Genomic DNA, 14,570 nt, shown 5'->3' with positions numbered 1-14,570 from the left:
CTCAGCCTGCAGAGTCCAGCGAGCACCTCAAGCTTCAAACTGCAACTGGTTAAAAATAAAGATCAGGTCTTAAGGACAGGAAAGACATCTACAAAATAAATAACAAGAAATAAATTCAAGCCGTTTCAAAAGGATGTCTACGTGGCCAAAATGAAAGTAGAAATTACGCATTTGGAATAGCCATGTGGAAAATCGGAACACTATTTACCAGCCGAAAGCAGCCTTGGTCACGTGATCGCGAGCCGTCCAATGACAGATGACCAAAATCAAGCGCCTTCAACTTGAAGCTTCTGGGCAACTTTTTCCACATGTCGTCATCTAAGAGCAGCAGCAACAGGTTTTGATCATCTGCAGGATATTTGGAAAAAAAAAAAAAAAAAGTGGTGGGGGTGTATGGCAGGGAAGGAGTGACGTCAGCGGAAAATGGCAGCGAAGTGAGAGAAACGTCACTTGTTTCGGAGCATTTGAGAACTCGATCATCTTTATTTATTGACGGGGTGTTGTATTTATTAAAAATAGATTCCGCTTGTCGCTGCACAACTTTCTTTGGGGTGGTAGGTTTATGGTTTAATTTTTCGTTTTGTTTTTTAATTCGTCAGGATTTCCACTTCAGGCTACAAGTCGGCCATTTACTGAAGGGTGCCACAGTATTTCCTTTAAATAACATTTTTTTATTGTTATATTTCAAAGGAAAAACATGTGATTGTCAAATTACGTATTTATTTGAATTACAAATAGAATTGCAAATAGAAATTCTTGAGAGCAGCCTCAAAGGCTATTTTATTTTATTTGCTCACCGGCACAAATGTTTGCATTTCTTGCTTTGGCGGGCTTTCCCGGGAGCGCTTGACTGTCAGCGCATGTAGAGACAATGAAGACAATCAACACTTGCACAAAGCAACCTATTTCCCCGCGTGCCTGCATGTGGCTCACGTGAAGCCTTCTGATTGCTTGATTGCATTGATCATTTTTTAGGTCATCGTATATTATTGCCAGAGTCATTGCAAAGTGAATGAAAATTTTATTTTTTGTTTGGTTGTTTAACCTGCATGAACGATGTGCGCGCATGCACGTGGTTACGCGCCTCTCGCCTGCAATGACGGCTCGGCTGTACTCGATTCCTCATCTTCATCTCACTTTCACCTGAACATCTTGGCTTCACTGACATCTTTTGTTTTTTTCCAAATGTGATTATTTTTCATTTCTTTACAATAAACAAATAATTTATTTGAAATAATTAACGAAAGCATATTTTTTATTGTGCAGAATTCTGTAATTTTACACCTAGATGTCCTCTTGATTGTTTTGGATATATAACACATTATGAAATCTGATTATTTGAATGACTTTTAGTTATTGTACAATATTATCTACATAATGTTGGCGGAGCTACATGAAATAAAATTAAAAAATTCTGAATTTGTTCATTACATTTTCATCAAAAGCTAAACTTGACAAATTAAGTGAAAGCATCACGAGTTGTCTTAGGCCATAAATGGCAAAGTCTGACATTACCAGCGGTTCCTTCCATCTCGCACGCGCCCTGCATTGCAAGCAAGCTCGTCTGATACACAAGCTCAGCAAGTTGGCCATCATGTCGCTGCTGCGCCTGCACCACTATTCTCCCTGAACTCTGCTTGAACCGCCCTAGTCCCAATAAATCATTTTTCTTCCTCGCGCACACGCACACACACACACACACACACGCACACACACGCACACACACACACACAAGCCCCGTCGGTCGCTCTGGGTGTCACCCCCTTCGTTTACTACTCTTCCTCCTCCCCCCGCCTTTTATTTTTTTCCTTCACGCGAAGAAATTTTCAGTAAAGGCTTAAATAAGAATTTCGAGAAAACGTAGCTACTTTATTTACATATCAAATCTTGAAAATGATGCATAGTGGGTAAATTATCTGTCAAATAAATAAATTAAAAAACAAAACAAATGTTTTGCGGTGTGTGCGCGCGCATGCGCAGGCATCTGGCCAGATAAGATGAGACTGGGGAGGGGGGGGGGGCGTTAATGGGCAGAGAGGATGCTGCCGGTTCAAACGCTGCATATAAATGGCGCTGTCCTGGCACGCAGGGAAGATTGATGGTTCCGGTGCCCTATATTGCTGTAAACAATGCAGCGCCAAATGAAAGGACTGCAGTTTGCTCACCACACTTCACAAGTGAGCCCAAAACAAGGCACAAGGCAAACACGCACACGCATGCCGGACCGGTATGCGGAACTTGACTTTTGCATGCAAGCACGCGCACAAGCACGCGCTTTTCATTGTACGTGCAATGAATGTGCAGGCTTACAAAAATCAGCACGAAGAAGAAATCAGGATTTTCAAATATGCTTTTATGTTGTCTGCGTGATATGCTAACACACACGCGCACGCACATTGCCATTTAAAAAAAAAGAAAATCACAAAAGGGGAATATGGCATCCATGAAAATGATTACATTATTGATCTGAGTGCAACATTGGATGGTCCCAATATTGTGGTCATTTACGTTGAAAGCAAAAACGGATTAATAGAGCCCACCAAAGCAACTTGTGTAACGTTGGATGTCGACTGAGGAAAAATGAAATCACTTTGCGATGCTCTGCGCAGCAAAGTCTGAAATATACAATGACTTTTTAAGCGCTCCGTTTTTTTTAATGGAACTGTTGCGTAAGGATTCTTTTTTAATGATTCTTTTTGTTTAAATTATGTTGCTCGCCCTAATATTAACGGTGTCAAATTATTTGATTAATCAACAACAAATCAAAATCTAATTAAATGCCTCTTATTTTAATGATTGAGTCATTTTTAGAGACATTTATAAAAAAATCAACATTGTTCAAATTTCAGGCTCAAAAGCAATAATTCTCTGACAGTCTTTCATGAAAGCAAATCCATTTTTGAAATGAGATAAACAGTACTCAGAGGGAAAGGGATTGTAAATACCCTTTAATACGAATAAAATTGTATCAAATGATTTGCTTGATCGATGGAATAATTAAATAAATTGATTCTAAAAATATTCGACAGTCATTTCAGCTTGAGTCAAAATTGTAGCAAAGGTTTTCAGTGCAATCAACTCAAACCTGCAGCATAAGCAGTTTAATAAACATGCACCTCTATGACAGTGTCAATAAAAATCTTTTAATACATTTGTAAATGACACATTTGTGTTACTCTTATTGTTTATTTTTAGCGGACTCGTTAAACGGAGCGTCCCGACAGAATATTTGATTCAAGTGGACTTCGGTCATTGTTATGCGAGGCGTCGTTTAAGTACATTTGGGAAATTTGAGCGTCGCGCCAAATCACTTGCAAATCAATTGGCCGCTGTTTTTGCTTCTAAATGCGTGTTTTATGCAAATGTAGTGAGCTAGCCGAAAATGGACGCGATGCATCTGCTACCCCAGCAAGGAGATTTACGCCTCTATGCTGCCTGGTGCGCATGCGCAAGTTACCGGCCGTCCTGACCTTTGTTTCAACTCGCAGCCTTTTCACAGCTGTCGCCGCTGCACACAAGAACAATGATGCACTTTTCATCACCTAGCTTGCGCAAAGTTGCTGCACCGGGCAGGCGCTCACCTGAGAGCGCCGCCTTATTTTTGTGCGCCCGTAAAAACGTCTGCCAGGCAGCGAGATTTGGGCTACTTTTATGATTCTAGCTCGCATTCAAACATTTCGATAACCATTGGTGTCAATATTGTTGCCGAGGCCCGGGGCAAATATAAATCAGTGCGAGTGTGCCATGGTGCAATTGGAAAAGAAAAAAATCCAGAGTGGTTCAGCAGTCAAGAGAAGACGCACGCATTAAAAACAAAAGAAAACCAAACCTGTGGAGCTGACTAAGCATTGAGGAATGTGAAAGAGTGAAGTTGAGACGAGCTGCACGTCCACACTCAGTGCGTGTATGCGGCTGCCGCCTTACCTGCCACGCTCAGAAAAGAGATTTCGAGCTTGGCCAAGTAAGGATTTAAAGGACGAGCAGATGAGGAAATTTCATTGCCGGTGCAGGTAAGCTACGAGGCGGTCTATGACGTCACACAATTTTATCGAAGGTGCCCACAGTAATTGCGTAAAGTGACACTGACAATGTGGGAGCAAATATGATCGAACAGTAACCATCACATTTTTTCTACTATCTGAAAGTAGACTATCATTTTCATTGAATTGCATTCCAAAATTATTCGTTTGATGACACTTTTTTTTTTTTTTTTGCCTTTAGCTATACAGTTTTCCAAAGACCTTGCATGCGCGCGTCCACGCACGTGCAGACTTGCTAGGCGAGGACTTGCGGAAGTTGCTGTCCAAACGTTAAAGCCGAACAGGATGGATGGGCTCACCTTTGAAATGCTCGAGTAACACACGAGCCACGTGACTTAGGATTGTTGACCCCCCTCCCCGCCCCCACTGTGACTTTCCCCTTAGCATTTTCTCTTCTGGCATGCAGAACACGGAATAATCCATTCAAAATAATGGCAGTGAATTGTGATGAGCGCTGCAGGTCAGGGAGCGGAGCAAGATTTGGAGCAGGTTAGGGTTAGGGTTAACCCTTGGGTTACCCTAACCCTAACCCGCAAGTGCCTTTGACCTGCAGCGCTTATCATATTTTACTGCCATTACTTTGAATTGATTATTCTGTATTAGGGTTGGGGATGACTTTAACAGGCGGGCACAGAGCCCACCCGCCCGCAAACGAACGAGAGAAAGCCGAGGCCAAGGGGAGCGGCCGGACTGAACACGGGTGGGCGTGGGGGGTGGCTCGCCCATCCAGCTTGAAATAAACCTAATGGGACATAAAATGTGTCCTCGGTGTGAACTCGGGCTTTTCCAATGCAAAAAAAAAAAAAAGATTCCATCAAGTCGCTTTTCAGCGTGCATGGCGACACGGAGGCGAGGACAAGGAGAGAACTCGGAGGGCTCTGCTGCATGCTGAGCGCATGTGGCCCGCCTGTATACAGCACAACCATTTCTCCAACGTGTCGGCCAACATAAAGGCTCCTCCGCTCATTTTTCAGACGCCTCATCGCTATTCTGCGGACAAGCGACCTCCCTCCATCCTTCCATCCCCGCATGCCTGCCTGCAGATGCGCTAGCTCGCTCGCGCTTTTGCTCCAAATTGAGCAAGTCCACCCTATTCAAAACACACATTTTGCAAAATCAAACTCATGTTTTTTTTTTTGCACATCAAAAAAGCTGCATGTGCCGTGAGAATGACGGTGAAGAGCCTTTTGTGAATCCACTATGCCCCCTCCCTTTCCCGAGAGGAAAGGCGATTTATACTAGCCTATTCATGTCACAAATTCAGTAATTTATCAAATTCGTGTGGATTGATTTCTTTTTTTTTGGTGTGATGTTTGGATCCATTTGCGCTAAAACACAAATAAGGGAGAATCTAAAAGTCCTGGTAAATATTTGGAATGGTTTTGCTTTGAAAAAACAAAAAAAACAATGACGGAAAAAAATACAACTCCTGCGGGCCATGCTGATCACGTGGGGCTGCTGTTCTCCCTTAACTAACAATGCATGGTGCACACAACGATTTCATTCATGCACTTGATTTTACACACGTGGAAAGCCAACTTGCTGGATGGTGTGTGCACGTCAAAAAGCAATTGAACGCGTAGGAAAGCAAGTGGGCGATTTTCCCAAACATTGTCGACCCCCCCAACACTTTGCAAATGTACACTACACCGATACGCTAGCAGTTTGCTGTTCAACACACACACACACGCACACGCACACGCACACACACACACACACACACACACACACACACACACACACACACACACACACACACACACACACACACACACACACACACACACACACACACATGCAATAAAATGCACAGCGATCGCTGCAGGGTTGAGAGAGATAAAACACACACACACAGGCCCACACACACAAACACGCCCACGGTGATAGTGGTTTGGTTCAAAATGGAAGATTGCGCCTACAATAAGCCAACGAGTCAGCAAACGTATCGAAAACTAGAAGACACTCACTGTTTTATTGATCAATATGATTAGCACAGGTACACTAAATCCGTTTATTGCATTTCACAATAATCCATTTTTTGAAGGTCCTAAACACAACACCAACACCACGAAACCAAACTGTAAACAATAAATAAATAATTAAATAAATAAATAAATAAATAAATAATTGTTTCTGAAATACACGAGGTAATTGTCACATGGTTTTATCCTAAACATACAAGTTCAAGATGAATGGTGTGTTTCAGCTTTTTTTTTTTTTTTTTAATTCTCCCCTAATACCAAAAATAATTATATTGATATTTTTTCGGTGTTGTCTGAAATAAATAGATTGTGCATTTCACCTGCAAAGGGCAAAAGAATGGCCCACAATAATATTTGTATTCAATGTATCGCCATCTGCATTTTTTGCTCGGCCTTCTTTCCAAACATATTCAAAGAGCATTTGAAACGCGTTCAAATAAACGAAACCCTGTATCACGTATAAAAAAGACTGCATCGGTATTCGCAGGAATCCATGCTATATAACATGCATTTTATATAACGCTGGACTTGGAGGAAACCGCACACGATGGCTACGAAAAAAACAAAACAAAATAGACCATCATCTATAAATACGCAGTTCTCTTCTGTTTTTTTTTTTCCTTGCATGATCTGCGTCGTCCGTGTGCGTTTTTTATAACCTGGTCATGTCGTCGCCGTGCTGCGCCGCCGCGCTCAGTTCATCGGAGGCCGCTGCGGCGCCGGTGGCCGAGGAAGGAAGCACGGCCGCGGACGCAGCGCTGGAGCCGGACGACGACGACGACGACGAAGACGACGAGCGCACTTTGGTGTTGGGCAGCCGGTGGTCCTTTTTCCATTTCATCCTGCGGTTCTGAAACCAAATTTTGATCTGGCGTTCGGACAGGACCAGCGTGTGGGCGATCTCGATGCGCCTCCTCCGAGTCAAATAGCGGTTATAGTGGAACTCCTTCTCCAGTTCCAAGACTTGCTGGCGGGTGTATGCTGTCCGAGACCGCTTGGGCTCCGTCCCGTTGTAGCCCGCGACTGCGTTGGGCGGGCGACGGTGCGTGCATGGGGGGAGAAGAAGACAAGGAAGAAGGGAGGAAGGAAGCAAGCAAGGAAAGAAGGAAGCAAAGAAAGAAAGAAAGAAAGAAAGAAAGATCGAAAGAAAGGAAGGACAACACGGAATAAAGGAGGGGTAAACATGGATGTGACTTGAAAGATTTATGTGCGCGTTTGGGATGTTGAAAAGGCAACTTTAGAAGTTGTGGGGACACTCGCTGCAGCCAAGCAAGATCAATTATTAATGCAAGATTACAAAGCTGGATTCCTTTTTTTGTTCGTTTTCTTTCGCTCCCTTCCCCTCTTATTCATATATGTCCCGTCGCTGTCTCTCTCTCTCTCTCCCCCTTTCCATGGCGCAATACATAAGAGCAGAAGCCACATGGTGATACGGCTGCCCTGAGTATACCTCGGCTATAAAATTTATGGTGGGTGTAATTACCAACGCCGAGTCGTAAATCCGCCTCAATTGTGCCATTTCAAAAGGCTGGCTGGCTGGCTCACTGGCTGGCCTGCTCTCGGAGATGCAGGGGAGAAGGGGGCTGGGGAGAGCGAGGGCGGACATAAAGGCGCAGCTTTTTTGCATGCCTACCGGTGCTGACGTGAATCTTCTTCATCCACGGGTAGACAACGGGTTGCTTGGACGAGGCGGCGCTGTTGGGATGCTCCGGCAGGGCTTGGTTGCAGGCGGAGGCTGCGGCCGGCGGGGTGGCGGGGGACATGGACAACTGGGGGGTCTCGCAAGAAGCGGGCTGGCCCTTGCCCGCGAGCAGGTGCGCCGAGTGGCCAATGCCCGCGTGTCCCCTCGGCGTGTCGGGCTCGGGGATGCTTGCGCAGTTGTACTGGCGCGCTTGGTAGCTGGCCCGCGGCGCAGCGTACAAGTCCTGCTGCTGCTGCTGGTGGTGCTGGTGGTGATGCTGCGGTGGCGGCGGCGGCGGTGGAGGAGGCGGCGGCGGCGGCTGCTGGTAGCCCGGGTCCCTGGCGCGGCCGTAATATTCAGGGCTGTGCTCGGGAATGTAGTTGTTTTGCGAATATTCCTCGCATGGAGGAAACTTCGGATCAATGTAGTTGGACTCCATCAAATACGAGCTCATGATCATTAATTTCTGGAGTGCAAAATAATTTTTCTAGCTTTGTCGTTTTTCTGCTCCATAAAGCCCTCCTACTTGCAAGCAGCCCTGTAAAGTTACTTTTACCACGTGACCCTGACGGCCAATCGCAGCCGAGCTGCAGGTGCCCGGATGAGGAACCAGGGTTGTTGAGCATACCTCCAGTCGCCATGGCGCGCTCGCTTCCAGCTTCCTCGCTCGCTCGCTCGCTCTCTCGCTCTCTCGCTCGCTTAATTTCTCCTTTTGCTCAGCCCTCTCCCTTGCTCTTCCTCTCCGCCTGTCTTGGTAGCGAAGCCATTGATCTTGGCCACTAAACTAGTAGCTCGCTTTGCTGACCAAGGAGAAAAAAAAAACACACACACACAACCAAACGCAATTATTCAAGGGGACAATCGAGCTCCTCCAAGGAGAAGAACAATAGCAACCCTGAAAGCGATGGCAAAAATGGACACAAAACGTCTCCAAAACGGTGCATGATGGGAAATAGTTTTGTTAGATGGGTGAAAAAGAACGATAGGTAAAAATAAAACAAAAATATTTTCTAATATATAACCCCCTTCAATTTCATGTTACAACCAACCATTTCATCAAATAAACAAGTTCCATTGGGAAAAAAAAATATTTGAAGGCCACATGACCTACCTCAGTTGACTCAGGCCAAAGGTGGCCAATAAAGGCTGATACCAGAACCACATACAGGAAACCAAGGGCAGCTCCCTTGTATTGAATACATTTGAATTTCATTTTTAAGAAATTTTTGTTTTAAAACGTTTCTTGACAAATGTTTTTATTTCACTTTTATGCGCATGGAATTTATGATTTTTTCCCCCCTAAATTGAAGCACAGTTTTTCTGTTCAAACTGTGCCTAATGTGATACAGGCTTAGAATAGGAATAAGACCTATCTTGTTTTGATGAACACTTGGGCCCATTATACAAATGTTTTTCCATTTTAGAACCTCATTTCTTTTGAGGCGGCACTGCATGCACATGTCACCGAGGTATCCGAGGTTTTGGTATCGCAATTCCATTTTCAAATCACACAATTGGGAATTCTAACATATACTTCAAAAAACTGCTATTGTTCAAAGGTTATATTGTTTGTGGTGACCAGGAGGAGACGATTCACCGCCGATTATTTTGAAAATTCCAATTTCAGTAGCGTGTATGGAACTAATAGCCGTCAGCCAAGAAGTAGCTGTCGGATTGCAAAAGGTCGCACTATCAGGGCAGACGACCTCTCATGCCCTCGCTGAGCGTAAAATGAATCAATGCTGCCCGCAACGTACAATTAGATCATGAGTGAATCAGATGAATGCATTTGAAAAAAGCATGTCGAAGGAGTTTGAAGCTATTTAAGCAAAAACAAGAAATAATGGGAGAAACATCACAGGAGTCTTGATCATTTAAAAGGTTGAATGAAGGAGCCAAGGGGTGTATCTGGATGAGCTCCGCTCGAATCACACGTCACAATTACGAAATTGCGCATGGACGTTTGCATGTGCAGCACAACTTGGGGCTGAACGCGGCCTGCTCGTTTCCAACAATGGCCGCCTGCTGCCCACCAAGGCCGCAGCTTCACTCACTGAGGCCAGATTTGCTTGTTTTCAGCTCCAACCAGACGGCTTGCATTTTGGTGAGACAAACAAAGATCACATTCTAAAACTGCAGTAACACGTGGCTTCCAAGCATCACGATGGCAAAGAGCATAACTTGTGTTGCCAGTTGCCAATCGTGCTATCATTTAACAGAGCACAGCAAAAAAGACACTAATGGTGTTTTTTATTTCCCAACAGTCGCCCATATTTCTGCCAGCTATGCATGCAGGCATGGATTAGATCTTTCTGCCATGATGAGCGACAGACGGTCACCCTCGAGCATGCCAACAGAGCTGCTTTTGCTCACGCAAGCCACATACGAGCCAAGACCATGTGCAAAGCAAACGAGTAAACAGGCCTTAATTCTCCATCCGTAACAAAAGACACATTTTGACATGCAAACACACACCAAGCAACACCAAGGTATTCCACTAGAGCTGAGACAGCAGATTTTTGTGCATGACTGCCGTTTGGAAAGCCATCCAGCTCCAAATACTGATGCTATCAGGAGCAGTGAGCACATTAGCTTTGCTTTTTATCGCCGAGGAAACTTGTCATGTGAATGCTGCGCATTTTCTTATCTCTCTGGAAAGCTCTTCTGTCTTCAACCTGACAACTAAACAACATCACTACTAACCCATAATAATAATAATAATAATAATAATAATAATAATAATGATCAGGAAGTGGAGGAGGTTGATGTGAGCGTGCTGCGTTTGCGAGCGCTTGACTTTGTGGGAAAGGCGCGTGACATTTCTATTAGCGCTTGTCTTGCGGGCTGTCGGGAGGCTTTTATTGCGCAATAAAAGCGGTAAATCAGTCGCGTTTTAACGAGCGCCTGTTCGCAACGTGTTCGACAAGGTGTCGAACGGTAGCTGCTTGCAAGGCGGGTAATCCCTGGACGTGGCCGGTTGCGCGGCGCGAGGTATCACGTGTACGTCCAACGGAAACGTGCGCGTTGACTTGCAGCAGGCCGAGTCTGGGGGTGAGTTGCAGCTGCCCATGTATTCCCGTAGAGACGTATTTGCGATTGTGTTCAAGTGCACGCAAATTCGGTTCTACAGGGTACATATAGACAACTAATACGGGTCTCTCGGCCTTTGTGCGGCATCCCAACAACTCAACAGCTGCATCGTGTTGTTTTTCAATGGGTGTCCGTGGCGCTTTTATGAATATTCAGCCGCCAACATGCACAAAGGGTCGGCGTGACAGCGCGGATGAAAAATAAGTTGGCTGCATTGTTCCCGAGCGTTCCTTTCGGCCTGCTATTAGCATAGTGACCGCTCGCTAACCTTTCTTGCTGACACTCGGGAAGCTAATGAGAAAAGGCTGCGATGACAAATGTCATATCGGACATGTGGCCCTGTTTGGGGAGGGGTTATTAAAAACGGCATACATATAACCCAAATTGGGAATCGATGGGATTGATTATAGCTACAGTGCAAGTGCGCGAAATGCATGTGCGCGCTCAGCCAGGGTGAGCGATTCACCTTGTTCAAAAAAATGACAAAGGCCTGAGGAAGGTGTGAAGGATGAAAGACACCCCGACGGGGATGCGGCGGACGGGATTGTTGCATTTTAATACGAGGAGACAGGCTGACCCGCGCTTCACCCCGGCTGCGTTCCAATAGTTCACTGCCAAGCATTATTGATGGAGGGACACCAATGAATTCCTTCCCCGCACAAATGGCTTTCAGATTGTGCACCGCCAGTTCAATAACTTGTTATAATGTACAAGTCAAAAAGATGAGGCCCTCGGGCGGATTATTTGCCTCGTTCATTTATTCATCGGAGGGCTAATTAAAGGGCCCCTTTGCTAATTAAAAGCCTTACACGCGTTGGGAAATGCAGACGATGTGGTGGTTCCGTGTGTCGATTGGTGGCCCAATGGCTGCACCTGACCCGAGCGCTGCATGCAATATCCCTGATTAAATAGCCATAACGCGCTTTTAATCAAACACTTAACAGAACACATACACGCCCCCCCGCCCCCACAGGTGTAATTATAATATGGTCCAGTTCAAATAAAAAAAAGTTTTAATGAAGTGCAGACAGTCGTGCGAGAGGTGCAATATGCGCTCAAAGCAGCACATGCAGGCAAGAGGGGCTCTTAGATTCCCCCCCCCCGCCCCTCCCCAGAAACCAAAGTGCATGTTTTGCACTTCATTAAAGCTCCACGTTCAACCACTTGAGTGTGCAACTTGAATAAGCATTTCAACAAGCGCCCGACACTTTCTCACCTTTTTCTCACCGCCATGCAGGCACCGGTAAGCACGATGCAGCAATCTGCGAGAAGGGAGCACGAGATAGAAGACGGGACGGGACGGGATGGGCCACACGTCCTGTGCGGCCTTCCACTTGAGCATGGAACGATCTGAAAAACACAAAGGCAAATGAGACATGCACGAGGTCAAACGTGGTGCAGGTCTGAAGAAGAACAGTCAAACTACACACACACACACACACACACACACACACACACACACACACACACACACACACACACATATATATATATTATACGTATAGTTCTATGAATAAATAAATAAATAAATAAAAATTCAAAAAAAGAATATTACATATATATATATATATATATATATATATATATATATATATACACACACACACATACACGATGTTTTTTCTTTTCTTTACAATGGTTGGAATTAGAAGAGAGGTGCTTCTTACGTCCAGGCCTGCTCATGCATGTGAGGGAAACGTCTGTACATTCACTTACCGCGCGACAAATAAATGACATGGTTGGCAAACGATTTACAACTTATTTGCGTGTCGATTCTTTGGGGGAAAACAATGAATTTATTTAGGGTCGTTTATAAATAAAACCTGAATTAATTTCTAACCGGAGGATATTTTTAATTCATGAGAAATGTGTTTAGTTCTATTTCTATTTTCATACGCTGCACTCGATCGTTGTTTTTTTTCTCTCCTGTGATTTATTTCCAAATGAGCTGAGAGGATGCCCTAGAAAAAAAAGGGGTGGCGGGGTCGCTGGACTGAGGAGAGACATTTGGGATGGGTCATTTTGACAAAAAACTAAAAAGAAAGCCTCCTCGGGCTAAAATCCACAAATAGAAAGCCCGACTACGTCGTCATGCAGTCGTATTATAAATAGGACGATTTGTGTGTCCACATTTAGTGGCGCGATGTTGTGGCACTTATATGTGGGCTGAGACAAAAGCAAAAGTCATCCGGAAGTGGCCTCTGCGTTTTAAATAATGACCGTGTCAGCTGCACAGGTCAGAGAAAGGAACAAAAACAGCACACACGTTGCAAGTGAAAGCGGATGTTGCCATTGTTCCCACTTTCGATCCCGCATGACGCTCCAGAAGGACAACATGAGAGAAATACATGAAACACAAATGACGCTACCGGCAAAATATGCCACACCACAGATGCTCCAAACTGTTCATGGACTTTACTTTCATAGGACCTACGCGCACGCACACACGCACATACACTGCTAAGGAGTGTGTTGGACAGTGCCCCCTAACGGTAGTGTACCACGCATCAGCATGCGCGACAAGAAGGGCGGAAATAAAAAGAAATGGACGTGCTTGAAAGGGGGCTGCAGCTTGTTGCCGTCACAAATCGACAATTCAAGTCAAAGGAAGACTACACAATTCACATGAGTAAAAAAGTGTTGAGCAGCTTGTGGCTCTGCTTGAGCGCGCGCGCGCACACACACACACACACACACAAATTAAAATGTTTTATATTATATAAATAAATTGCGTCAACATGCTTAACTAAAAACATGTTCTTATTTACGTTTGACTATTAATAATTCTAAAATCCATAAAATGGAGCACGTTTTAAAAAAAAAGTGTGCAATGTAAAGTATATATATCAGTGTCGGTATTTTACAGCATGCAGTGAAATTAAGGGCGAGCGAGTGCCAACCTGCTGCCGAGCAGCGATCGCAGCAGCACGGCCATGCAGTGTCCGATCCACTTGCCTGTGTGCTCACCGCTTGCAAACTGCCTCCTGTGGCCCACATGAGGCGCATGCATGCAGCCAACCGGTCGGTCGGTCGGCCGGATGGCCGGCCAGCAGCTGCGATTGCCGGACACTTAGGATTATATATGATGTGTATATGTCGAAGGTTTGTCAGCTCTTGCGGGCCATAAAAGCCACTCAAATGACACCACGTGCTTCCCAAGCACCATTCACAGGGCCTGCTCCGGCCAATTGACATAATTATGTAACCTTGTAAACTTGAAAATAGCCCAAAAGAGGGGACTGCGTGGAAGAACCAAGGAAGGAGGATTCAAGACGATGTCAATGTAAAGGCCGCGTTGCAGGGGCCTAAAGTGGACGCCGATTCTCTCCACCAAGCAAACAACTTTGATTAGGAGTTAGGAGGTGAGTCCTGTTTATTACTCTTATATTTTATCCCTTACAAATTTCTTAAAGCCTCCTGCTGTGCATGCTTAAAAAAAAAAAAAAACAGCGCGCGCGCACTGCCGCGCGCAATTGTTGCGTCAAGAGCGTCTTGTAAAAAAGCAACTTTTGCATGCATGGGAAGGGGGAAGTCGGAGAGGGAGTATTATCTCAGGTGGACGAGGGCTTCCCTTCTTTCTCCTGGCAAAACAGGAAACAGTCTGTCTGGAAACGAGGGTGATAAAGTTTTATGAGGGCTTTAAACTTCATTGCGCGTTTGTCACTCGGCTTTTAAGCAGACTAAAACAGGCAACGCTTGAAATGAGACCTCACCCACTTTTTCAGCCATTTGATGACATCGCCAGTAGCTTGTCAAATGTCATAAAAGGGGGCTACA

The 14,570-nt window shown here is 45.0% G+C and overlaps 1 protein-coding gene across 6 annotated transcripts in view; it reads right to left on the bottom strand.

The window, feature by feature from the left end:
• Positions 1–211: 211 nt before the first annotated feature.
• Positions 212–14,570, bottom strand: part of LOC119119644 (homeobox protein Hox-C4-like) — a 45,477-nt gene continuing 31,118 nt past the window's right edge. Inside the window, exons 2-5 of one of the 6 annotated variants that reach the window (XM_037246128.1) lie at positions 12,010–12,143; positions 7,656–8,503; positions 6,682–7,045; positions 212–318 (exon numbers count right to left, since the gene is read on the bottom strand). In XM_037246128.1, coding sequence (XP_037102023.1) covers positions 315–318; positions 6,682–7,045; positions 7,656–8,163 — 876 coding nt within the window. In that variant the 5' untranslated portion in view covers positions 8,164–8,503; positions 12,010–12,143 and the 3' untranslated portion in view covers positions 212–314. Of the gene's footprint in view, positions 349–5,993; positions 7,046–7,655; positions 8,504–12,009; positions 12,144–14,570 lie in introns of those variants that run through there. The other 5 variants (XM_037246127.1, XM_037246126.1, XR_005097369.1 and 2 more) reach the window with 5 other exon arrangements.

This window comes from Syngnathus acus, chromosome 2, assembly GCF_901709675.1.
Source record: "Syngnathus acus chromosome 2, fSynAcu1.2, whole genome shotgun sequence".
NCBI lineage: Eukaryota > Metazoa > Chordata > Actinopteri > Syngnathiformes > Syngnathidae > Syngnathus > Syngnathus acus.
This window is presented reverse-complemented; position numbering and strand designations above follow the sequence as displayed.